The 26,387-nt window shown below is 47.1% G+C and overlaps 1 protein-coding gene across 1 annotated transcript; it reads left to right on the top strand.

The window, feature by feature from the left end:
- The first annotated feature begins 702 nt into the window (after positions 1–702).
- Sdb (SAXO downstream of blistered) lies at positions 703–26,367 on the top strand. Its single transcript, XM_065491501.1, has 16 exons — positions 703–3,969; positions 7,578–7,772; positions 7,828–7,968; positions 8,067–9,211; positions 9,272–9,477; positions 9,536–9,667; positions 10,151–11,065; positions 11,154–11,801; positions 11,898–14,477; positions 14,967–16,220; positions 16,865–19,684; positions 19,870–20,328; positions 20,567–21,733; positions 22,003–22,194; positions 22,251–22,892; positions 23,281–26,367. Exons 1-16 carry the CDS (start codon positions 854–856, stop codon positions 25,888–25,890), a joined length of 18,222 nt encoding a protein of 6,073 aa, XP_065347573.1. The 5' UTR covers positions 703–853; the 3' UTR covers positions 25,891–26,367.
- The last annotated feature ends 20 nt before the right edge of the window (positions 26,368–26,387 follow it).

Below are 26,387 nucleotides of genomic sequence, written 5' to 3'. Positions count from 1 at the left end.
TGTTCGTGTTTTATGAAGCATGAAGCGCCACTGACTGACAGAGAGGAGTGGCACGCAGTAGATTAGCATGCACTTTTCACTGTGCCACGCTGTTATTATTTATTGGTTAATGCCCGCGAGCGTGAACTTCACCTGCGAGACTGCTCTTAATAAGCATTCCTGCGCCGTGCTCGGCGAAAATTCAAACATCTCTGAAGGATTATTTTCTTTGTGTCAGAACGAGAGAAATTAAAATCACGCGATAACGACATGCTCCACTGGGTTAAAACGCAGACAAAATAGCGGCTCCTGACGCCGGGCCTGCCCACTCGAACGAAAGTGCTATACAGCGAGCCGCAGCGCGTTGGTCGGCCGACCGCGAGGCATTTTTCCCCGAAAGTTATGAAATTGTCCGCCGATTCAGCGCAGCTCATGTTAGCGCTATTAATTAGTCTCTCCCCACCCATGCGCGCATCTCATTACCGCATCTCTCTCCGCGAAAAACGAGCGGCCCGTGACAATAATGTGACGTGTAAATGCAGTGTAGGCCGGGAAATATTTTTCACTCTGGTTGAGAGAGAAAAAAAACACACACATGATGACGAAGAGATTATCTTTCGCCCACCAAGCATGATGCAGGTGCCCTCTCTTCTCGTATAGCCTTTAGTGGAATAAGAAGTGGAAGCGCACTTCTCCCATTGGCCTGCTCTCCGGCGCCGAAGGCCGGTGTATTATGCTAGGCGTCGAGCCGTCCTACCTCATAAGAGACTGAGCACTCGGTCGCTACACATCGGACGCCGGCCGCCTATTTAAATTGGCCGATAGTTCGGTTTTTTTATTTTATAAAGTGAGTGGTGCGGATAAATGTGCAGCGATGACAGTGACAAAAAAGAGCGAGGGATCCGCGGCGCGAAAGAAAAGCGCCGCTAACAAGATTAGCACCGCAGGTGCCGCATCCACGAGCCAGGTCGCGACGTCAGCCGCGAGTTCATCATCCGTGGTGGTAAAATCCAGCTCCACGACCGAGGTAGTTGAAAATGTGGTGGAAGAAGTTTTGCAAGTAAGTCAGACGGAAGATGTGCAGCGTAAGCGGAAATTTACCATCACGGAGAGCAATGGCAGTGTGCTGGCCGTAGAATTGGGAGAAGTAATGGAGAGCAGAGAACTGGCACAGTCGCAGAGTCAAAATTCGTTTTCTAGCTCGCAAATTTCTAATTCGGCCTCGTCGTCCCACCAGATGATGGAATCCGCGAGTTCTAGTTTAATGGAATCTCAATTGATGGAATCTAACAGTTCCAACGTGTCGCAGTCGCAAAGCGTGGAAGCGAGCTCGAGCTCACAGAAAATGTCTAGTTCCAGTTCCCAAATTCGGGAATCGCAGTCAAAAGTCACGGAGTCGGCCTCAATGGTGAGCGAGGCTGCTTCCAGTGTGATAGAAACAGACGCCATGGCCTCTATTATGGAGGCGGCTTCCTCCCTTCAATCCATGAGCATTTCCGAATCAAAATCAAGCAAACGGCAATCGACCGTTTCAAAATCTTCCAGTAAATCAGAGATGTTTGAATCGAATTCTAGCACGGCAATTAGCGCAGGTGAAGTTCACGCGTATTCCGCTTTCGAAAGCGCACAGAGTGAATTTTCTTCCTCGATGCAGGCGCAACAGTCCTCCAGCAGCCGCAGCGTACAGGACGGCGTCGAGTATGTGAGCATCCCTGCTGCAGGGAGGCCGTCTTACCGGCAGGAGGTGGTGAGAAGCAGCTCCAACAAGGAGATCGTGCAACAGTCCTCGTCCAGCAGCGTGGTTAAGAGCAGCTCCAGCGTCAACGTCACCGAACAGGGCGAGGCCACGATGCTGTCCTACAGCAGGCCGGCGGCGGGCATACAGACGGTCAACACCAGCCGCACCACCTACGCCGTAGACAGCGACGCAACTGGATCCTCCTCCACGTCTGCGGTCAAGACCAGCTCCAGCTCGGATAACGCTGAGAAGGGCCAGGCGAGAGTCCTAACGTACGACCTGCCTGCGGCCGGAAAGCCGACCGTCAACCGAGGCCCAAGGCCCAACGCCAGCTCGAGCGATGCTGCCGGCAGCCTCAAAGAAGTGCCCGGCCAGACGATGCACTACATCAACATGGACGATGGTAGCAGTGTTAAAATCACTGAAATCGTGTACCAGCAACCGATGCAGGCTGCTGGAAAGCCGTCCGTCTCACAGCAAAACATCCGTGAGCAACGCAATGCCACCGCCCAAATCGTTGGCACTGACCTGCAAAATGTGTCCGTGGAGGAGACAACCGTCTACAAGTCATTGCCGACAGCAGGAAAGCCGTCTGTTTCTTCAAGAGATCAGAAGGACCTGTTGTTGCGTCAGCAACAGCAAAAAAGGTCCAACATTGAATTCACAGATGACAGAGGCTCGACTAGCTTCGTCGAAGAACACGCCTATCAACCTATGGCTACCGCTGGAAAACCCTCAGTGTCCACGAGGACGAGTCAGTGGAGCCGTGATCAAAAGGGTGCACAGACCAGGGTTCTAGAGAGCCAACATGGCATGGTTGTCGAAGAATCTACACACTACCAAACGTCAAAAACATCTACACAAGACCAAAAAAGTTCTGCGAGTTATGTGGTGGAGGAGGCGGAATATAAACCCATGCCGACCGCTGGAAAGCCGTCAATGTCCAGAAATCAACTTTGGGACAGTCAGAAACGAGACTCTGACGGTCAGGAATCGGTGACCCACCGCTCAATGCCAACAGCTGGAAAACCGTCTGGTCGAGACGCTAATATCGACCTTCATGACGGTCAAAAAAAGGTGACCACCGAGGAGGTCACGTATCAGCCAATGCCTACCGCTGGAAAGCCCTCGATGTCCAGAAATCAACTTTGGGACAGTCAGAAACGAGACTCTGACGGTCAGGAGTCGGTGACCCACCACTCAATGCCAACAGCTGGAAAACCATCTGGTCGAGACGCTAATATCGACCTTCATGACGGTCAAAAAAAGGTGACCACCGAGGAGGTCACGTATCAGCCAATGCCTACCGCTGGAAAGCCCTCGATGTCCAGAAATCAACTTTGGGACAGTCAGAAACGAGACTCTGACGGTCAGGAGTCGGTGACTCACCGTTCAATGCCCACAGCCGGAAAACCATCTGGGCGAGACGCTAATATCGACCTTCATGACGGTCAAAAAAAGGTGACCATCGAGGAGGTCACGTATCAGCCAATGCCGACCGCTGGAAAGCCGTCGGTTTCGACCAGAACGGTGCAGTACTCTACCTACTCGGACGACGTGTCCAGCGAATCCCAGCAAAGACACGAATCCATCACCATGGAGCAAAGAACGTCTGTGTCGTCGCACGAAATCATGAGCAACACTACCCAGCGCCCAACCCCGACGCCACGAAACCTCGGCGCAACCGACAACGGTGACCAGCAGGTTTTAACCACGGTCGAGAAAATCATCTACACGCCGATGCCGGCGGCTGGAAAGCCGTCCGTCGCAAAGCGTCCGGACGAGAGTCCGAAAACGAAGCCGGCCGCGGGCCGCGCCACGATGCCGCAGGACGTGCTCAAGGAGCTGAAGAAAAGACAGAGTTCGCAAAATGTGTTCTCCTCCGACAGCACGACGGTGGAGGAGAATTACAGCAGCAGCAGTGTCGACATTTCGAGCACCAACACAAATAATACACAGCAGTCCATAATTAACGAGACGATTGTAATCAGCAGCAACGAGGGTGGTAGCACTCGCGATGGCTCAAAGGATTCGAAATTTATCGCGTCACAGCAGCAAACATCGCGAGATAAGGAGAGCACACGTGGGGTTGCCGAACAAAGTGTCACTATTGAAGACGTTACAGCATCTCATGTGGCCGAAAATCGGGAACAAAAAGTGGCGAGAGGGATGGCAGGAGAGAAGAAGAGCAAAACGGAAAAATACTCCCAGCCCAAAGTCGAGCAGTGCGTTTGTGAAATCTGCACTTGCGGGTGAGTGAAATTAGATTGATTCAATTACTTTAAAAAAATACAGAATATTAAATGTATATCCGTTTCAAACTTAAGCATTACGCAAGCCACATAGTGCATAATAAATATTAATTGTAAACATGTCCACTTGAGGCCGAGAAAATTTAATAATAATTTAATCGAGCGTTGCACTCGCTTTAATAATTATAATTTGACCTGTCCCCATTCCATGTTTTGCATTCACTCGGCCGTCACGTTCATATCAAGAAAAACTGAACAGCTATAGACTGTGGGGAACGTGTATAGGCCTCAATTTATAGTTTCGTGTAGTCGATAACTAATAACACGTTGCTAGAGATTGATTGCTGCTTCTGATCGCGAGAAGCATCAAGCCGCTTTACGTGCAGACCGACAAAACCGCAGACTCGCGATTAGCTCATGACTCGATTTAGTTTCGTTTTACGCGTTTTGCCAGCAAGAGGATGTGTGGGCTTACAAGGCGGTGGATTTTACTCAATGCTAATTGCTCACAAAGTCATACGCCAGCAGACTTGCGCAAAACCAAGTACATTAACAAACTGTTCGTGGAATTTTCGTTGCTCACTTTTTTCCTTTTAAGTTATGATGAGCGGTCTCTTTTTGGAAACTTTTTTCTTTTTATCTGAATCTTTTAGGTGTTGATAACAATTTAATGTCATATGCTCCAAAAGTTTGATTAGCACTTTTCGACTGGGTGTTTAAGACTTGTTATCTGTTTGAAAGCGAATTAAAAGCTGGCGGAGATATTTTAAGAGCTGTATGTTGATTAACAGTTTAGCTCCTCGAGATTACCTGACGAACATCAACAAGGAATATTATTAGCATGTCTTCTACAAATAAGGGAGCAATTAATGATCGATTAAAATATCGCCGCACGACGCGTTGAATATATTAATCATACCAGCTAGTTCGTTTGGTATGCAATAACTACTTCCCGCTTGTACAAACTCGACGAATTCGTCGCCCGAGGAGCGGTTTGCTTAGTCGGCTAGGCATCTGTTTGCACCATTTTTGGGAGACGTTGAGCAAAGTGCTAAATAAGTCGACAGCTCGCATCAGCTGTTTGCGAAAAATATTTAGACAAGTGGGATTTAAAAATTTCCGCGTCGAGCTGCGTGACGTAACCCTTTTTCTCGCACAATTTGAATCTCCCACACGTTATCATGACATCACACTCATGATATTATGTTCAGCGGCCAACAAGGTCAGCGCTCTGCTGAGTCCACACACCATTATGATAATGGTGCGACAAGCCGAGAGAATCGCAGTTGATAATTTCTCACTGCCCGCCCTTGAGTCATCTGTTTGAACGAAGCGAAAGAAAGAGAGAATAGTGTCTAAGTTCACGATGATGCGGGCCGCAGGATATTCGACCGCGTTTGAGGGACTTCTGCGTTTCCTCCCCGCGAAATAAAAAATGGAAATCCACACGCTCTCCGTGTCATTTTTTCAGCGAGGGGATTCAAGGGTGATTAGCTTAGGTGGCGAACATCCTCAAATTGATCACTACTATTGCGGCTTCTTTTATCAAAACCATCGATACACGCACACACAACTCGGAATAAAAACAAAAATTGTTCATACCGGCATTTTTCGAGCTGAAAATCTGGCAAAATTAGCGTGTGCGGCACGTAAGTGAAAGGATTTTGTGCTCGGCGTTTCCTGCGCAGAATACAAATATATGCTTTGTGTGTATGTGTCGGAGAAAGACGCGCGCGTCCGACTGAAAAACACACTCGCACTGCGAGTCATAATAGACTTAAGTAGGCCGTTAAAGGCAAGTTGTTCTCCAATCAGCACGGAGCTCCTCACTTGTACGCCTTATTAGGTGCGCGAGAGTAAATGATCTTTCTGCTTACTTATACATGCACATGTGACAAATCCAGCGTTAAAAACTGGTCCTGCACTTTCATCAGTCCCCGACAAACCGTTCGGCCCCACCGAAGAGCAGTTAATAATTTGCTTAGTTTAATGCGCATTTGCGTAACGCTGCTGTGTTTAAAATTGAGAATTATTATCGATGCAGCACGCTCAAAAATATTATTGACGAATTTATTGCTGACCAAAGAAAGCGAACGAGCAATAAAACCATGCGTCAGCGGCAGTGCGTTCTCTTAATTTTCGACCTTCAGACAACCGCGCGCAGAGGCAATTGCTCGCAATTATTTAATCGTTGACAATATAATATGATGCCACTTGATTGCCGACCAGCGTTCGTAAAATTAGCGTAAATTGCAGACAATTTGGCAGCAAAACTTGGGAGAAATTATTGTGTGTGTGGAAATCTGATTAAAATTGTAAATCCAGGCACTCCATAATTATTCTTGGTCACGACAACATTTTTCGTGCCAATTCAGCATATATTTTGCACCTCAATGATTTTACGGATTTTATATGTGTTTTCAATTTCGGATCGAATTACCGCACAGAGTAAATAATTCTATCACGCTTTTTTCACACGTCAACCCCAGCTTTGACAATTATGAAAAGTGACAAGCCACTGGTGCTTAATTACGCCACGTCTCATATTTTCCACGTTGCAAATGTGAATAGAATCCTAGAGCAGTAGGTCATAGTAAATAATGAGGCAGCTCGTATTCCACGCAATAAAGTCGTCTTAAACCATGACCTCTCCAAAAGGCAGCGCTTTGAGCCACTGTGGAAACGGAAAATCGAAATATGAGGGCTTTGCAGTCGTCAGGCGGCGCGCTGGCGAAAACGATCGCTGCGGCTCCGGCGACTAGAAAATTTCTCTTGACGGCTGACCCCGCCGCTGCTTTTTGTGAGCATAAAATATGTTCCTCTCGTCGGCCGGCACCAGATAGGTGACGTCACGGAATAAAATCAAACTGGTTTCGCCTTACATGGTCTGCGGGCCCTGAAGTACACTATAATGCATCTCTCGGCACCGAGAAATGACTCAATGCTGCTCACTGCCAACTTTTCCTCTGCTCGAATCAAACGACGATAGTATGGAAATAAACTGACAAACAATGGCAGCAGTGTCAATTCAATAGAAAAGCAAGTCCGGACTGGCTGCTGACTGCGTATTGGGCGGGCCAATTAAACTAATTGGAGTTAAGGCTCTCCTAATCTATGTATATGTTGGCTCCCAAAACATTTTAATAAATAAATAAATATAATTAAATTTCTACGCAGTAAAAGTTCATTTTTTGCTCAATATAAACTGAAGCAAATATTCCTTTAAACATGTTATTTAAAAACTTAAAATTTTTATTTATTCATAATAAGACAAATGCCACAAATATCGATTACTCTAAATGAAACAAATGAACAATCTGATTAAAATAATTTACAAGTAAGCACAGTCCGTACTTGTTATTGCGTCAACTCAATGGAATATCAATCACTATCTTACTTTGTAAAGACAAGCGTAAATACAGAATCCCTTAACGAACGTAAGGACGTTGCTGTTTCTCAGAATAATGTTAATCATGCTCTCAGTTTTCCTCATTACCATATACAACGAAATTTATTACGCAACTCGCAAGAATAAAATTAAGACAGCTAGCTGTGCACGTGATTTTACGATTGCTAAATTAAAAGATCGCGCATGATTATCTTTTCAGCCGGCACCATTGCACACATGGAGGAGCAAACGAGCCTATTTTCACTCCAACAAAAGGCGCTGACGTCCCTGCGGACTCGATTTCACACACGGAATACAAGGCGTTCAGACCTGATGAGGTGGACAGACCAAAAATCAAGAGGCTGGACACCGTCCTGCACCAGGAAGGAGAAATCGACACAAGCACAACTTCTAAGTATGATTGGCCGCGAGTCAATTGGTTTTCGGTTTTATAGCGTGCTGTTTTTCAGGACCACTTTCGTGCCTATGCCGTTCGAAAGGCAAAAACCGATTAAGCGCGAGTCTGAGCTGCACCTGACTGAAGGAGAAATTGAATCGGTCTCGGCGTACCGCTCAGAATTCGACAAAAAACAGGCTGAAAGGCAAAAAGGGTAATTGCTCGCATTTATCATATCCATTCACATATGAAATCACTTCTTTTCTAATTGAAGGGAGATTTAAATAAATGAATTTCATTTATAAATTTCAGATACAAGTATGAAGACCACTTGCATCTGGAAGGACCTTTCCAAGGCGTGCCTCATTTGCGTGAGGACTACAAGCCTGTGGTTGGCGAAAGGGCAGAAGTGCGAAAGTACGAAGATCACCTTCGGCTCGAAGGTGAATTTTCGGGCCAGAGTCGAAACAAAGAAGAGTTCAAAGTTGTGCGTGGCGAGCGTGCGGAGATCCGGCGCCAAGAAGACCACCTTCGGATGGAGGGACACTTTGAGGGCACCCGCAAGGACGAGTATTCGGGCGTCAAGGGTGTCCGTTCCGAAATTATCAAGCATCGTGACAATCTCCACCCTGAGGGCGAATTCCTTGGCAAAAGGGAAACGCCGGTGCCACAGAGGGGAGAGAGGGCTGACGTGAAACGCCCTGAAGATAACCTTCGACCTGAGGGCGAGTTCACAAGGCGTAAGGAGGATGCCGCCCCGGGAATAGGGGAGCGCGCGCAAATCAAGAAGCCCGTGGATAATTTGCGTCCTGAAGGTGAATTTACAGGGCGAAGAGATAACTTTGTACCTGGCAAAGGTGAAAGGGCGCCTGTCAAGAAGCCTGAGGACAATCTGCGGCCGGAAGGAGACTTCACTGGCCGCAGAGACGAGCCAGGTCCATTGAAGGGCGAAAGGGCCGCTGTGAAAATTCCAGCAGACAACCTTCGCCCTGAAGGCGAGTTCACCGGAAAGCGAGATGATTACGTGCCAGGAAAAGGTGAAAGGGCGCCCATGAAGAAACCGACCGACAACCTGCGGCCGGAGGGAGAGTTCACCGGCAGAAAGGAGGAGCCGGCTCCTCTGAAGGGTGAGCGAGCTCCTGTCAAAAAGCCGGTGGACAATTTGCGTCCTGAAGGCGAATTCACAGGCAAGAGAGATAATGCCGAGCCTGGAAAGGGCGAAAGGGCAGAAGTGAAAAGGCCGAAAGACAACCTTCGTCCCGAAGGAGATTTTACTGGAAAAAGAGAAGAGCCTGCGCCTCTGAAAGGAGACCGCGCGCCAGTGAAAAAACCAACTGATAATCTGAAGCCCGAGGGTGATTTCATCGGGAAGAGAGATAATATCGTTCCTGGTAAAGGTGAAAGAGCCGACGTGAAAAAACCTGAGGACCACCTCAAGCCCGAAGGAGATTTTGTTGGTGAGTTTTTAAGCCAACAATTTTTATTATATTTTAATCATATCCAATGTAATGTTTTAGATTTTACCACCTCGAAAGCAGATTTCACCGGCGAGCTCGTCGAGCGCCCGAAGATGGTGCGCCGCAACACGTTTACTAAATTGGAAGGTGATCTCTCGTTTGAAGAAACCACAAGCAAAAGCGAATACAAAGCGCACCAATCGGTTGAGCGCATTGAGGTCACGCGCCACCGAGATAATTTGACTGTTGGCGAAGGACGTTTTGAGGTAATAATTAATTAAACGATTTAATAATGTAACTCTCGCATTTAAAAAATTTATGTAGCACGTCACGCAATCCCAGGAAGATTTTGATGTAAAAAACACTGGACTTGTGCGTGGAGAACGCAGAAGGACTTGGACCAAACTTGACGGTGAACAATTCTTTGAGTCCACAAATGCGACTGCGTTCAAATCTGTAAGCAAAATTTCTGATTTTAGAATAATTTATTTGATAAGATTGCCAATATTTTAACAGAAAATTTATTAATAACTGTAAATCTGTATTTTTAAAAAAACTATAAAGAATCTAAAGATGATAAAATGAAAGCAAATTGTGACGAAATTTTTTAATTATTTGAATAATTTATCAAACGCTATTATGCGTGCAAAACAACAATCGTCCCCATAAATTTTTACAATTCTTTGCTGCTCTCGTAAAATAATTCTGTTTGTTGAATATTTCAAAATATAATACTTTTCACACCGTTTCACCGATCTCCACAAAATCTAATTTTACAAAAATATCTTAGGTTCATATTAATACAATTATTTAAATTTTTAATTATGAAACATAAATTTATTGACATAAATTTTTGTACCTCAATTTAGTAAATAAATATGATAGAGTTTAGCAGGTGCAGTGTTTTTTTTTAAATAAAATTATTTCGCTTAATTTCAGGTGTCGCGAAATGAGAAAAGCGAAGTCATACGGCACGAAGATAATTTACGCCTCGAAGGAGAATTTATTGACGACCGTCCAAAGAATGATTCAAGGCCTCTAAAAGGCGAGAGGGCTGATGTAAAGCGTCCTGTCGATCATTTGAAGCCAGAAGGCGAATTCGAGGGGAGGCCAAAAGATGATTTCACGCCTAAGCGAGGAGAGCGCGCCGATGTCAGAAAACCCAGAGACAACCTTCACCCAGAAGGTGACTTTGCTAAAAGGGAGCGCGAGTCTCCAAAAAGGGCCGATCGAGCAACGCCGATCAAACCGTCCGATAACCTGAAACCTGAAGGACAGTTTGACAGACCAGAAAAGGAGGCTTATGCGCCTGGCGAGCGGCAACAGCCAATCAGACAAAAAGACAACCTGAAGCCCGAGGGCGAGTTCACGAGGAAGGAAAAAGAATCTCCAAAGCGTGGAGAGAGACCAGGTCCCGTGAAACCAACTGATAATTTGCATCCGGAGGGAGACTTCCAACGGCCTGAGAAGGAAAAATACTCGCCAGGAGAACGGCAGGCGCCCATCAGGCAACACGACAATTTGCGGCCGGAGGGAGACTTTGAGGGCCGCCCTAAAGACGATTTCACCCCCAAGAGGGGCGAAAGAGCAGATGTCAGAAGACCTAAGGACAACTTGCATCCTGAAGGCGATTTTGCCAAAAGAGAAAAGCCGGTTCCTGCTCGCGGTGACAGGCAATCCCCGATCAAACAAAAAGACAATTTGAAACCTGAAGGTGACTTTGAAGGACGGCCTAAAGACGATTTCGGCCCCAAACCCGCCAGAGGTGACAGGGCGCCGGTCGTCATTCATGAAGATCACCTGAGAATGGAGGGTGAATTTGATGACTCTTACCGATCTAGAAATGAATACAATGTAAGCTTTCAATTAATTAATATTAAATTAAATTTAATAAAATAACATCGCAAATCTCAAATAATTAAATTTCAATTTCGCATTACAGGTTACAAGAGTTGAAAGAACCCAGATGATTCGTCAGGAAGACAATTTGCATTTACAAGGCGAATTTGTAGACCAGCGACACAGGGATGACTATAGCCACACCCGCGGCGAACGTGCGCCGGTTCGCAAACCAGTAGATAATTTGCATCCTGAAGGAAGCATCGAGGCTCGGCCTAAAGATGACTTCTTGCCAAAGCGTGGTGAGCGTGCCGACGTCCGCAAGCCCCAGGACAACCTGCGGCCCGAGGGCGAGTTCACTAAAAGAGATCGCGAGTCACCCAAACGCGGAGAAAAGCCAACTCCTATCAAGCCCACCGACAATCTGCACCCTGAAGGGTCCTTCCAACGACCTGAGAAGGAAGGCTTTACACCTGCAGAGCGTCAGTCGCCTATCAAGCATCCAGACAATCTGCGGCCTGAAGGTGATTTCCAAGGACGCCCTAGGGATGATTTTACGCCAAAACGCGGAGAGCGTGCTGAAGTGAAGCGACCGCACGATAACCTGCACCCTGAAGGTGACTTTGAAGGACGGCCGAAAAAAGATTTTGTGCCTGCGCGAGGTGATCGAGCACCGATTGTGAAGCACGAGGACCATCTCAGAATGGAGGGCGAATTTGATGATACATATCGCTCAAGAAACGAGTACAATGTGAGTAAATTTTTCAAAACTCATTAATTAAATAATTACTGCTTTTTTTACTAAATTTATCAAATAATTAAAAAATGTGGAATATCTCGTTTTCAGGTTACGCGTACTGAGAGAACTCAAATGATCCGCCAAGAGGATAATTTGCACATCGAGGGTGAATATACAGATGTCCGCCGAAGAGACGATTACAGCCACACTGTTGGAGAACGCGCTCCCATCCGCAAACCAGTTGATAACCTGCATCCTGAAGGAGAATTTCAAACGCCAGAGAAGCAGAAATACGTGCCTGCGGAAAAACAAACTCCATATAAGCAACACGACAATCTGAAGCCTGAGGGAGCTTTCACCGGCCGCCCGAAAGACGATTTCACGCCTAAGCGAGGAGAAAGAGCTGACGTAAAACGTCCTGAAGATAATCTTCGGCCTGAAGGTGAATTCACCCGACCTGAAAAGGAAAAGCCGAAACGTGGAGAGAGGCCCACGCCCGTTAAACCAGTTGACAATCTTCACACAGAGGGCGATTTCCAAGCGCCAGAAAAACAGAAATATGTTCCTGCTGAGCGCCAAGGTCCATACAAGCAGCATGACAATCTTAAACCAGAGGGAGATTTCGAAGGGCGGCCGAGGGACGATTTTACTCCCAAGCGCGGAGAAAGAGCCGACGTCAAGCGCCCGCAAGATAATCTCAGGCCTGAAGGCGAGTTCACCAGACCTGAAAAGGAGGCCCCGAAACGTGGCGAAAGACCGACTCCTGTTAAGCCCGTTGACAATTTGTATACTGAAGGTGATTTCCAAGAGCCTGAGAAGCCTCGTTATGTTCCTGCCGAGCGTCAATCACCCGTCAAGCAGCGGGACAATCTTAAACCGGAAGGTGATTTCGAAGGGCGCCCCAAGGACGATTTTGCACCCAAGCGTGGAGAAAGAGCCGACGTGAAGCGGCCTGAAGACAATCTCAGACCAGAAGGTGAATTTACTAGACCTGAAAAGGAGGCCCCCAAGCATGGTGAGCGACGAACACCCGTCAAACCAACTGACAACCTCCACACTGAAGGCGACTTTGAGGCTCCAGAAAAGCAACGCTATGTTCCTGCCGAGCGGCAATCACCTGTAAAACAACGCGACAATCTCAGACCAGAGGGTGAATTCACCAGACCTGAAAAGGAGGCTCCAAAACGAGGCGAGAGACCAACCCCCATTAGGCCGGTTGATAATCTCCACACGGAAGGTGATTTCCAAGCGCCAGAAAAAACCAAGTTCGTTCCTGCTGAGCGGCAGTCGCCCGTAAAGCAGCGTGACAATCTTAAACCTGAAGGTGATTTTGAAGGGCGCCCTAAGGATGACTTCTCACCTAAACGCGGAGAGAGGGCTGACGTGCGGCGACCAGAGGATAACCTCCGCCCAGAGGGTGAATTCACCCGACCTGAAAAGGAAAAGCCGAAACGTGGGGAAAGGCCTACGCCCGTTAAGCCAGTCGACAATCTTTACACAGAGGGAGAATTCCAAGCGCCAGAAAAACAAAAATATGTTCCTGCTGAGCGCCAAGGTCCATACAAGCAGCATGACAATCTTAAACCAGAGGGTGAATTCACCAGACCTGAAAAGGAAGCTCCCAAGCATGGCGAGCGACGAACTCCCGTCAAACCTACCGACAACCTCCACACTGAAGGGGAGTTTGTGGCTCCAGAAAAGCAACGTTATGTTCCTGCCGAGCGACAATCGCCCGTAAAACAACGTGACAACCTTAAACCAGAGGGTGAATTCACTCGACCTGAAAAGGAAGCTCCGAAACGAGGTGAAAGGCCCACGCCCGTTAAACCAGTCGACAATCTTTACACCGAGGGAGAATTCCAAGCGCCGGAGAAGCAAAAGTATGTGCCGGCTGAGAGGCAGGGCCCGTATAAGCAGCACGACAATCTTAAACCGGAGGGTGAATTTACCAGACCTGAAAAGGAGGCGCCCAAGCATGGCGAACGCCGAACACCCGTTAAACCCACTGACAACCTCCACACTGAAGGCGAGTTTGAAGCTCCAGAAAAGCAACGATTCATTCCTGCAGAGCGGCAATCGCCTGTCAAACAGCGTGACAACCTGAAACCCGAGGGAGATTTCGAAGGGCGTCCCAAGAACGACTTTGCGCCCAAGCGTGGAGAAAGGGCTGACGTGCGGCGCCCGGAGGATAACCTCCGCCCAGAGGGTGAATTCACCCGACCTGTAAAGGAAAAACCAAAACGTGGAGAAAGGCCCACGCCCGTTAAACCAGTTGATAATCTTTACACAGAAGGCGATTTCCAAGCGCCCGAGAAGCCCAAATATGTGCCTGCTGAGAGGCAGGGTCCGTATAAGCAGCATGACAATCTCAGACCGGAGGGTGAATTCACCCGACCTGAAAAGGAGGCCCCCAAGCATGGCGAGAGACGAACACCTGTCAAACCAACTGACAACCTGCACACAGAAGGTGAATTTGAGGCACCAGAAAAAACCAAGTTCGTTCCTGCTGAGCGACAGTCACCCGTCAAACAACGCGATAACCTGAAGCCAGAAGGAGAGTTCGAAGGGCGCCCCAAAAATGACTATGGGCCAAAGCGCGGAGATAGAGCTCCAGTCGTCAAGCACGAGGATCACTTACGCATGGAGGGTGTATTCGATGACACATACAGATCTCGAAATGACTATCAGGTAAAATTAAAATGCAAACATGGACGAATAATTTTTTTCTTGCCATTAGTCAATTAATTCAAATTTTAAGAAAACTAATTATATGAGTTCAATACTATTTTTACATAATATTGCAAAACGATCATATTACAAATAATAATTTTGTAATTATGCTATGATAATAAGTCGTTACCTTGATAGTATATTAATTTTATGCCTTTAAAATACTCAGCAGCTATAGATAATTTAATAATATGTATAATTATTATTTATGATTACTATTATATACAGTTGATAATTTTCGGTGATCTTTGCATAAATTGTAATATAAAAAACAAGCAAAAGAATATAACTTACCGCAAATAAGACAAAAATGTTATTGTTGAACTATTTTCATGATTTAATTAACACACCGTTTAGGTAATACCATTATACATTTTATATATCTCTTTTATGTTATATGCGCTAAATAAATAGGCATACTTATAATTAAATTTTTTGTGCACACAGGTTACGCGTGTTGAAAAAAGTCAGATTGTTAGACATGTCGACAACCTCTATATTGAGGGTGAGTTTGAGGGACGCCCCAAGGACGACTTTGCACCCAAGCGCGGAGAAAGGGCTGATGTGAAGCGACCTGAAGACAATCTAAGACCAGAGGGTGAATTCACGAGACCTGAAAAAGAGGCCCCCAAGCATGGCGAGCGACGAACACCCGTCAAACAACGTGACAACCTTAAACCAGAGGGCGATTTTGAAGGTCGCCCTAAGGATGACTTCTCACCTAAACGCGGAGAAAGGGCTGACGTGCGGCGCCCAGAGGATAACCTCCGCCCAGAGGGTGAATTCACTAGACCTGAAAAGGAAAAGCCTAAACGTGGAGAAAGGCCCACGCCCGTTAAACCAGTTGATAATCTTTACACAGAGGGCGATTTCCAAGCGCCTGAGAAGCAAAAGTATGTGCCGGCTGAGAGGCAGGGCCCGTATAAGCAGCATGACAATCTTAAACCAGAGGGTGAATTCACCAGACCTGAAAAGGAAGCTCCCAAGCATGGCGAGCGACGAACACCGGTCAAACCAACTGACAATCTCCACACTGAAGGCGATTTCGAAGCCCCAGAAAAGCCACGATTCGTTCCTGCCGAGCGACAATCGCCTGTCAAACAACGTGACAACCTTAAACCCGAGGGTGATTTTGAAGGGCGCCCTAAGGATGACTTCTCACCTAAACGCGGAGAAAGGGCTGACGTGCGGCGCCCAGAGGATAACCTCCGCCCAGAGGGTGAATTCACTCGACCTGAGAAGGAAAAGCCGAAACGTGGAGAAAGGCCCACGCCCGTTAAACCAGTTGACAATCTTTACACCGAAGGAGAATTCCAAGCGCCGGAGAAGCAAAAGTATGTGCCGGCTGAGAGGCAGGGCCCGTATAAGCAGCACGACAATCTTAAACCGGAGGGAGAATTCACCAGACCTGAAAAGGAGGCCCCGAAACGTGGTGAGCGACGAACGCCCGTCAAACCAACTGACAATCTCCGCACAGAAGGTGAATTTGATGCACCAGAAAAAAACAAGTTCGTTCCTGCTGAGCGACAGTCGCCCGTGAAACAACGCGACAACCTTAAGCCAGAAGGAGAGTTCGAAGGGCGCCCCAAAAATGACTATGGGCCTAAGCGCGGAGATAGAGCTCCAGTCGTCATCCACGAAGATCACCTCAGGATGGAAGGAGAATTTGACGACACTTATAGATCAAGAAATGATTACAAGGTAATTTGTAATTTAATTTATAAAAAAACCTCAAACAAATTAGCTGTTAAAAATTGTATAACTACGTCATTATTATTAAAGCCATACAAAGCTACAAAAATGGTTTTTAGACCAAATTGATTTATATTGACCACAAACTATTAATCATTTGTCAAAATAAATTTTTAATTAAATAAAAAAGGATTGTATATTTTAAGTAAACTAAATTTTAAAGTTGATTCAAATATCTACATAACGTGTGACTTAATCCATTTCAATAAAGTAAAAAATTGGATGCTAATAGAAAATTTAAATACATTCGATTGAAGACACTTGTTAAACTTGAGAGCAAAAAAAAATTTTATTTAACCATTTTTTAATTTCTTCATAAAATCTGAATTTTTCCAATATTCAAGAACAATGTTCCAATTTGATGGTTTCACGTTTCTAATATTACAATTTTGCCAGTTTTATCCAAGTGAATAAATTTAATATATATATATATATATATATATATATATATATATATATATATATATATATAAAACAATTTATTCTATCATGTATATTTGAAACTTAAAAAAAAACTTCTGCTGCTAAATTTTATCAACTCTTAAATAAATTAATTAATTAATAAATCGATTTTTAACAATGTTTGTTTGCAGATTGTACGTGTTGAAAAAAGTCAAATTGTGAGACACATGGACAACCTGTATCTTGAAGGAGAGTTCCAATCGCATGAAAAGCCCAAGTTTGTGCCTGGTGAAAGGCAGTCGCCAGTAAAACAGCGAGATAACCTGAAACCAGAGGGTGAATTCACCAGACCTGAAAAAGAGGCCCCCAAACGTGGCGAGCGACGAACGCCCGTCAAACCAACTGACAATCTCCACACAGAAGGCGAGTTTGATGCTCCAGAAAAAACCAAGTTCGTTCCTGCTGAGCGGCAGTCGCCCGTTAAACAACGCGATAACCTTAAACCTGAAGGCGATTTCGAAGGGCGCCCCAAGGACGATTTTGCACCCAAGCGTGGAGAAAGAGCCGACGTGAAGCGGCCTGAAGACAATCTCAGACCAGAAGGTGAATTTACTAGACCTGAAAAGGAGGCCCCGAAACGTGGCGAGCGAAGAACACCCGTCAAACCAACTGACAACCTCCACACTGAGGGTGATTTTGAGGCTCCAGAAAAGCCACGCTATGTTCCTGCCGAGCGGCAATCACCTGTAAAACAACGCGACAATCTCAGACCAGAGGGTGAATTCACCAGACCTGAAAAGGAGGCTCCAAAACGAGGCGAGAGACCAACCCCCGTTAGGCCGGTTGACAATCTTCACACAGAGGGCGATTTCCAAGCGCCAGAAAAACAAAAATATGTTCCTGCTGAGCGCCAAAGTCCATACAAGCAGCATGACAATCTTAAACCAGAGGGAGATTTCGAAGGGCGGCCGAGGGACGATTTTACTCCCAAGCGCGGAGAAAGAGCCGACGTCAAGCGCCCGCAAGATAATCTCAGGCCTGAAGGCGAGTTCACCAGACCTGAAAAGGAGGCCCCGAAACGCGGCGAAAGACCGACTCCTGTTAAGCCTGTCGACAATTTGTATACTGAAGGCGATTTCCAAGAGCCTGAGAAGCCTCGTTATGTTCCTGCCGAGCGTCAATCACCCGTCAAGCAGCGCGACAATCTCAGACCCGAAGGTGAATTTACTAGACCTGAAAAGGAAGCTCCAAAACGCGGCGAGCGACGAACGCCTGTCAAACCAACTGACAACCTCCACACTGAAGGCGACTTCGAGGCTCCAGAAAAGCCACGTTTCGTTCCTGCCGAGCGGCAATCGCCCGTCAAACAACGCGATAACCTTAAACCCGAGGGTGAATTCACCAGACCTGAAAAGGAAGCTCCAAAACGCGGCGAGAGACCAACCCTCGTTAAGCCGGTTGATAATCTCTACACGGAAGGTGATTTCCAAGCACCAGAAAAAACCAAGTTTGTTCCTGCTGAGCGGCAGTCACCCGTCAAGCAGCGTGACAATCTTAGACCTGAGGGTGAATTTACCAGACCTGAAAAAGAGGCCCCCAAGCATGGCGAGCGAAGAACGCCCGTCAAACCGATTGATAACCTCCACACTGAAGGTGAGTTTGAGGCCCCAGAAAAGCAACGCTATGTTCCTGCTGAGCGACAATCGCCCGTTAAACAACGTGACAACCTTAAACCTGAGGGTGATTTTGAAGGACGCCCTAAGGACGATTTCTCACCTAAACGTGGAGAAAGGGCTGACGTGCGGCGTCCAGAGGATAACCTCCGCCCAGAGGGTGAATTCACCCGACCTGAAAAGGAAAAGCCAAAACGTGGAGAGCGACCCACGCCTGTAAAACCAGTTGATAATCTTTACACTGAAGGAGGTTTCCAAGCGCCAGAAAAACAGAAATATGTGCCTGCTGAGCGCCAAGGCCCATACAAGCAGCATGACAATCTTAAACCAGAGGGTGAATTCACCAGACCTGAAAAGGAAGTTCCCAAGCATGGGGAGCGACGAACACCGGTCAAACCCACTGACAATCTCCACACTGAAGGTGATTTCGAAGCTCCAGAAAAGCCACGATTCGTTCCTGCCGAGCGACAATCACCCGTTAAACAACGTGACAACCTTAAACCAGAGGGTGAATTCACTCGACCTGAAAAGGAAGCTCCGAAACGAGGTGAAAGGCCCACGCCCGTTAAACCAGTCGACAATCTTTACACCGAGGGAGAATTCCAAGCGCCGGAGAAGCAAAAGTATGTGCCGGCTGAGAGGCAGGGCCCGTATAAGCAGCACGACAATCTTAAACCGGAGGGAGAATTTACGAGACCTGAGAAGGAGGTCCCCAAGCATGGCGAGCGACGAGCGCCCGTCAAACCAACGGACAACCTCCATACTGAAGGCGACTTTGAGGCACCAGAAAAACCGCGTTTCGTTCCTGCCGAGCGACAATCACCCGTTAAACAACGTGACAATCTTAAACCGGAGGGAGAATTCACCCGACCTGAAAAGGAAGCCCCGAAACGAGGTGAAAGGCCCACGCCCGTTAAACCAGTTGATAATCTTTACACCGAAGGAGAATTCCAAGCGCCGGAGAAGCAAAAGTATGTGCCGGCTGAGAGGCAGGGCCCGTATAAGCAGCACGACAATCTTAAACCGGAGGGAGAATTCACCAGACCTGAAAAGGAAGCTCCGAAACGCGGCGAAAGACCTACTCCTATCAAACCTACAGACAACCTGCACACAGAAGGTGAATTTGAGGCACCAGAAAAAACCAAGTTCGTTCCTGCTGAGCGACAGTCACCCGTCAAACAACGCGATAACCTGAAGCCAGAAGGAGAGTTCGAAGGGCGCCCCAAAAATGACTATGGGCCAAAGCGCGGAGATAGAGCTCCAGTCGTCAAACACGAGGATCACTTACGCATGGAGGGTGAATTCGATGACACATACAGATCACGAAATGACTATCAGGTAATTATTTGCTATTAATGCTCGTGAAACAAGAATTTTTCAAACGTATAACTATTTTTAAACTTATATCATCATTAATTTTTATTGTTCATTATCTTAATATATCCAAAACAAAAATTTCAAATTAATTTCCAAAACCAAATGGTTCTTAATGAAATATTTAAATTAAATATTTTTGTTCTTAGATGACTCGTGTGGAAAAAAGCCAAATAATTAGACACCAAGACAACCTATATCCGGAAGGGGACTTCCAGCGTCCTGAAAAAACGCAGTATTCGCCAGCTGAGCGTGTTACTCCATACAAAGTGCACGACAACCTGCGACCTGAGGGCGAATTCCAAGGCCGACCGAAGGATGACTTCACCCCAAAAAGAGGCGAACGTGCCGACGTCAAGAAGCCAAAGGACAACCTGAAACCGGAAGGAGAATTCGAGCGGCACCCGAAAGAGGCAGCACCAGGTCGTGGCGAAAGAGCCGAAATTCGTAAGCCGACTGATAATCTCAGACCCGAGGGCGAGTTTGAAGTCACTCCGAAAAAGAAAGCACCGACTCGAGGGGAGCGCGCTGACATTGTGGTTCCGCAAGATAATCTGCAGCTAGAGGGAGAGTTTGATGATACTTATCGGTCGCGAAATGAGTTCAAGGTAAGTTTTACTTTGTTGTAATTTTTATTAAAATATAATTAAAGAGAATTTTATAAAAGAAATTCTATCAAAGCTAAAAATTTATCATACAAAACAATACACAATTCTTAATACGCCTTGTATAGGGAGGGAAACTGTGCCGCGATACATTACTTTGCAGCGGGTTGCATACCAATAAAGATGTTTCTCTCATTATGACAAACTCATTTTAATTTCAACTGTGTTATTGGAATTCAAGGTTGTTCGCGTTGAAAGGAGTCAGATTGTTAAGCACACTGACAATCTCCACATGGAAGGTGACTTCGTGGATCACCGATACAGAGACGACTATAAAACCACAGTTGGAGAACGAGCCGAGGTGAAGAGACCAGTTGATAATTTGAAACCCGAGGGCAACTTTGATGGGAAGCCCAGGGACGACTTCACTCCAAAGAGAGGAGACCGCGCTCCAGTCAAAAAGCCGCAGGATAACTTGCGACCTGAGGGAGAGTTTGAGACGCCAGAAAAGGCAGGTTACCGTCCAGGAGAGAGACAGAAGCCGATCCGCCATGACGATAACCTGCATCCTGAAGGTGACTTCTACCGGCCTGAAAAAGGCACTGTCCCGAGAGGGGAGAGGCAGTCGCCAATAAAGCATCCGGATAATCTCAAGCCTGAGGGAGACTTTGATAGGCCGTTGAAGGAGTCGGTCGGCCCCGGCCACAGACCGTCGCCAATAAGACACGCCGATAACCTGAAGCCAGAGGGCGAATTTGACAGACCTTCAAAGGAGTCGGTTGGTCCAGGCCACCGCCCTGCGCCAATTAGGCATCCGGACAATCTCAAGCCCGAGGGAGACTTTGATAGACCTTCAAAGGAGTCGGTTGGCCCTGGCCACCGCCCTTCGCCTATAAAACATGCAGACAACCTGAAGCCTGAGGGCGAATTTGACAGACCATCGAAGGAGTCAGTTGGTCCAGGTCACCGCCCTTCGCCAATTAGGCATCCCGACAATCTGAAGCCCGAGGGAGACTTTGATAGGCCGTCAAAAGAGTCGGTTGGCCCTGGCCACCGCCCTTCGCCTATAAAACATGCAGACAACCTGAAGCCCGAGGGAGATTTCGAGAGGCCCGTGAAACAGATGGCAGAGCCCGGCGAGCGGCAGAGACCCATTAAGCAGAGGGACAACTTGAAATTAGAAGGCGAGCACGAGAAACAGCCAAAGCACACAGCGCCACTCAAAGGGGAGCGCGCGGAGGTGAAAAAGCCAAAGGATAACCTGGCACCCGAGGGAGAGTTCGAAAAGAGACACCGCGATGACTACAGCGTCGTTCGCGGCGAGAGAGCAGAAATCGTACACCACAAGACCAATCTCACAATGGAAGGTGAATTTGACGAGACTTCCAGAACTCGAAATGACTTTAAGGTAAATAAAACAATTTTGTTAAATTTTTTGTTTGTATTAAACATACTACTTACACAATAAAATTTTACATTTTACGCTTTCCACTATTCTTGAATTTTTCTAAATTGCTTGCTCTATACTTTTTTTTAAATAGCACGCGATCATCTTGTTCATTATTTTAATTTTTTTAGTTTAATTTAATTGCGAATGTTTTTTATATCAGCCGTGATAATTTTATTTGAGAATGTCGAGAATATTAATAAAACTAATTTTGACAACTCTCCGATCAGGTTGTTCGCGGAGAAAGAGCGGAAATTGTGCGGCATGTAGATAATTTGAAACAAGAAGGCGTGTATGAGCCGCAAAGAAGAAACGACTATGCCACAACGAGAGGAGAGAGAGCCGAAGTGGTCGTTCATGAAGACCATTTGAGGATGGAAGGAGAGTTTGATGATTCTTATAGATCAAGAAATGATTATGCGGTAAGAGAAATAATAAAATATAAATGGTGAAAAAATACTCATTTATATGCATTCAGGTGAAAAACACCGAAAGGACTGTGCGAATCGTGCACAAGGATAACTTGCACGTGGAAGGAGAGTTCATTGACCACAGTTACAAAAACGAATACTCTGTCACTCGAGGGGAGCGTGCCGAGATCAAAAAGCCGCAAGACAATCTCCATCCCGAGGGTGACTTCGAAGGACGCAAACCTGAGCAGCGTCCGCTTCGTGGGGAAAGGGCTGAAGTGCGGATTCCGCAGGACAATCTCAGACCTGAAGGCGAATTCGAGAAGCGGCCCAAGGAGGCTCCGGGACGTGGTGAGCGCCAGTCGCCCATCAAGCATTCCGACAACCTGAAACCAGAAGGCGATTTCGAGCGGCCGTCCAAAGCACCGTATCGGCCGGCAGAGCGGGTATCGCAGACGAAGCACCCTGACAATCTCAAGGTGGAAGGCGAGTTCGAGAGACGCCCCAAGGAGACGACCCCCCTCAGAGGCGACCGGGCCGACGTGCAGAGACCCAAGGACAACCTGCATCCTGAGGGAGAAATGTCATATAGGCCGCGGAACGAGTTCACGGCCACTAAAGGAGATCGAGCGGAAATCGTGCACCACGAGGACCATTTGAGAATGGAAGGAGAATTCGATGATTCATACAGAACCAGGAACGAATTCAGGGTAAGAATCAATGAAAACTGTAAAATATAATATATAACATGGAATTAAAATTATACTTTAAAAGCAAAAATGTGCTCGCTATAAATGTACTAAATTTAATTAAAAAAAAATTAAAACCAGCTAGTGTGCCACAACACAATTCGCATCAATTATAAATTCAATAAAACAATTGCTTTTGTGCCTGTAAAAAAATCACTAATTTTAATTTATCTGAGACTGAAAAACGTTTTTAATTTTTATGATGCTTGCATAATTTCAAAATGCGATCAATATTTATATTAATTATATTTATATTCTTCATTAAGGATGCTTTTTTATTTCATGTCAATTCTAATTTATAAAATTATTCAATATGAAATAATTAAAAATGTATTTACTTTGTTCACAGGTGGTAAAAGGCGAGCGCGCAGTGATCCAAAGAAGAACAGACACGCTACACATGGAGGGTGAATTCGTGGACCACAGCAGGAGGGACGACTTCAAGGTTGTCAGAGGTGAAAGAGCTGAGGTCAAAAGGCCGGTCGACAACCTTCACATGGATGGAGAATTCCAAGATCGGCCAAAGGATAAAGCACCGCTCCGTGGAGAGAGAGCCGACGTGAAACGGCCAACAGACAATCTGAAGACGGAGGGTGAATTTTACAAACCAGAACGCAACGTGCCCGGCAAGGGTGAACGCCAGTCGCCGATCAAACACCCCGACAACCTCAAAGTGGAAGGAGACTTTGACCGGCCGGACAAATCACCATTCAAGGCTGCTGAAAGACTGAGTCCAGTGAAACACGCGGACAATTTGAAACCGGAAGGCGACTTCGAGCGCCCTGAAAAGCAGCCGTATGGACGCGGAGAGCGCCAGTCTCCAATCAAGCACCCGGACAATTTGAGAGTGGAGGGCGACTTTGACAGGCCCCACAAGACCCCTGTCGGACAGGGCGAACGCCAATCTCCCATTAAACACCCTGACAATCTGAGAGTGGAGGGTGATTTCGACCGTCCTGAGAGACAGCCTTACGGGCGAGGAGAGCGTCAGACTCCCATCAAGCACCCGGACAACCTGAGGGTGGAGGGTGACTTCGATCGACCTCAGAAGCAGACACCTGGCGTAGGTGAAAGACAAGCACCCATCAGGCAGAAAGACAACCTTAAGCCTGAGGGTCATTTCGAAGGTCGACCGCGTGATGATAATGTTCCTAGAGGTGAAAGAGCCGAGGTTAAGAAGCCGCAGGACAACCTGAAACTTGAGGGCGACTTCGCCAGGCGAGAGCAAGCAAGTTCCGTGAGAGGCGAACGGTACGCAACCGTGAAGCACCAAGACAATCTGAAATTAGAGGGCGAGTTCGTCGACACCAGAGAGAAAACGACCAGAGTGCTGGTCGGCGAGAGGGCCGAGGTTAAAAAGCCTTCGGACAATTTGAAAATAGAGACGGGAACCTTTGAAGGAAAGTCGGTCAATCGATCGGCCTTTGACAAAACCACTTCGATTCGAACCAACGCCGCGTACACCAACGTTACTCGAGCTGAAAGACGCAACCAGATGAAGTCCTCGATTTCTTTTGGCGACGACACGCAGTCGACCCAGAGGCGCCAGACCGTCGTCCGAAACGCCGGCGGGCCCGCGGACGCCGTGCCGCAGTCGCACTCGAACGTCACGTCCAACTCAAACACGGAGACGAGAGTGATGCCGGACGGCAGCATCGTGACGACAACAAAGCGGTCGTCGACCGTCGATCGCAGCTCTCAATCGGCGATGAGGGACTCCCAGCAGAGGGAAAGCTCAGAAGTGAGGTCGACCCAAAGCCACTTGGCGTCCAGCGACGTCTCGCAAAGCTCCGAACAACGGCAGACCGTGATTTCGAACAACAGAAAGGCTTCAGCAGTGAACACGAAAGCCAGATCCGAGAGCTCCTCACAGATCTTCTCGGCAATTGGCACGGACACGAGCTCCTCCGTCCGCCGCTCCAGCCAGCAGCAACAGCAGTCCAGCTCGCAAATCTCCAGCAGCCAAGTCCAAAAGTCCGAACAAATTTCGAAGAGCGTCCAATCCTCGCAGGTGTCCAGCAGCGTCCTGCAGTCGGACCAAGTGTCCAGCAGCATCCACCAATCCGGACAAACGACAAGGAACGTCCATCAATCGGGACAGGCTCTGTCCAGCAGCATCCAACAATCTGGACAAGCAACTAAAAGTGTCCAGCAGTCCAGCAACATCCAACAATCTGGAAAAACCTCGAGGAGCGTCCAGCAAACAGGACAGTCGGTGTCCAGCAGCACGCGACAGAGTGGACATCAGCTGAGCACCTCTTCATCGATGCAAAACGTCAGCAGTTCGTCCGTCTCTGGCGGCCTGCACCTTTCCGAGTCGAGAAGCCAGCACAACCTGTCCGAGTCAGCGCAGCACCACCGCAAGAGCGTCATCTCGTCCACTGCAGAGGACGTGAGCAACTCGGTGCTGCACAGGAAGAGCACGGCGCCGTCAAACGAGTCCGTCCACGTGTCGTCCATGTCGGCGCTGAGCCAGCGCAAGAGCATCAACAATCTCACCGAGTCGGCGTCGTCCTGCTACACCAACCAGCAGCAGGCGAACCGCGTCAGCCTGTCCACGCTGCACAGACACTCGAACGAGGTGCGACACGGCGCCTCCGACTCCCGGACGGTGCACCAAGGAGGGCAGCGGGCGGAACGCGTCGTCCGACAAGACAACCTCAGCGTCGGCGGAGGCGCGTTCTACGGCCAGAGCGAGGCCAAGTCGTACGGAAACTTCCAATCGCAGCAGCAGCAGCAGCAGCGGGTCACGCAGACGTCGCACAGGGGAAAGCAGCTGGCGTCACACATAGGATTTGGCGGCAGTGGCTTCGACGGAAACTCGTCCTACAGAAAGGAGTACGTGGTGGTGCACTCGGGAACGTGTCCCGCAGCCCTGCTTGAGACGGAAAAGTCCTCCTACAAGCATAAGCGAGACACTAAGGAGCACAAATTCTACGCCCCTAAATCTGGAAAATAATTAAATGCTTTTGTTAAAAATTTTATGATATATAATGCAACGCACTACTATTATGTGCACTTTGAGCCTGCTTCATAATAATAGAAGATTAATTTTGTTGAAAATCGTGCCAATCTCGAAAACATCGTTGTATGTTCTGACAATCTTTGTTATGGTAAAAAAGGAGCTTTAATAATTATAACGGATATTAAGTCTTCCAGGCTCCTTCTATCTCGTCACGTTTAGCAATAATAAAAAACATAATAAGTGATGTATCAAAACGAACTATTTAGAAAATTATAAAATTTGTTGTAGCTTTTTTAAGCATTTAATATTTTAAGTTTTTACTGATTTATTAACAACACTTCTCTTTCATGGGCATCAACTCGGTTTTAAATAGAAAAAGGCGCGTGCACCAACAGCACGCATTTAATAAAATGTTATAATTACGTGATGTACTTTAACGTGAAATAAAATGCTTTGCCTAACTGAATCAAATTTTTGATTGAATGTCCCTA

Source organism: Cloeon dipterum, chromosome 4 (assembly GCF_949628265.1).
Source record: "Cloeon dipterum chromosome 4, ieCloDipt1.1, whole genome shotgun sequence".
Lineage (NCBI taxonomy): Eukaryota > Metazoa > Arthropoda > Insecta > Ephemeroptera > Baetidae > Cloeon > Cloeon dipterum.
Note: the sequence above shows the minus strand (reverse complement) of the source record. Positions and strands in the feature narration are given on the sequence as shown.

Excerpts from the sequence above, each read along its gene's own strand:
- Sdb (XM_065491501.1), top strand. The coding sequence starts at position 854 with ATGACAGTGACAAAAAAGAGCGAGGGATCCGCGGCGCGAAAGAAAAGC. Across the intron at positions 9,212-9,271 it reads GCCCGAAGGAGATTTTGTTG|ATTTTACCACCTCGAAAGCA; the intron begins GTGAGTTTTTAA and ends GTAATGTTTTAG. Across the intron at positions 20,329-20,566 it reads GGTCGCGAAATGAGTTCAAG|GTTGTTCGCGTTGAAAGGAG; the intron begins GTAAGTTTTACT and ends TTGGAATTCAAG.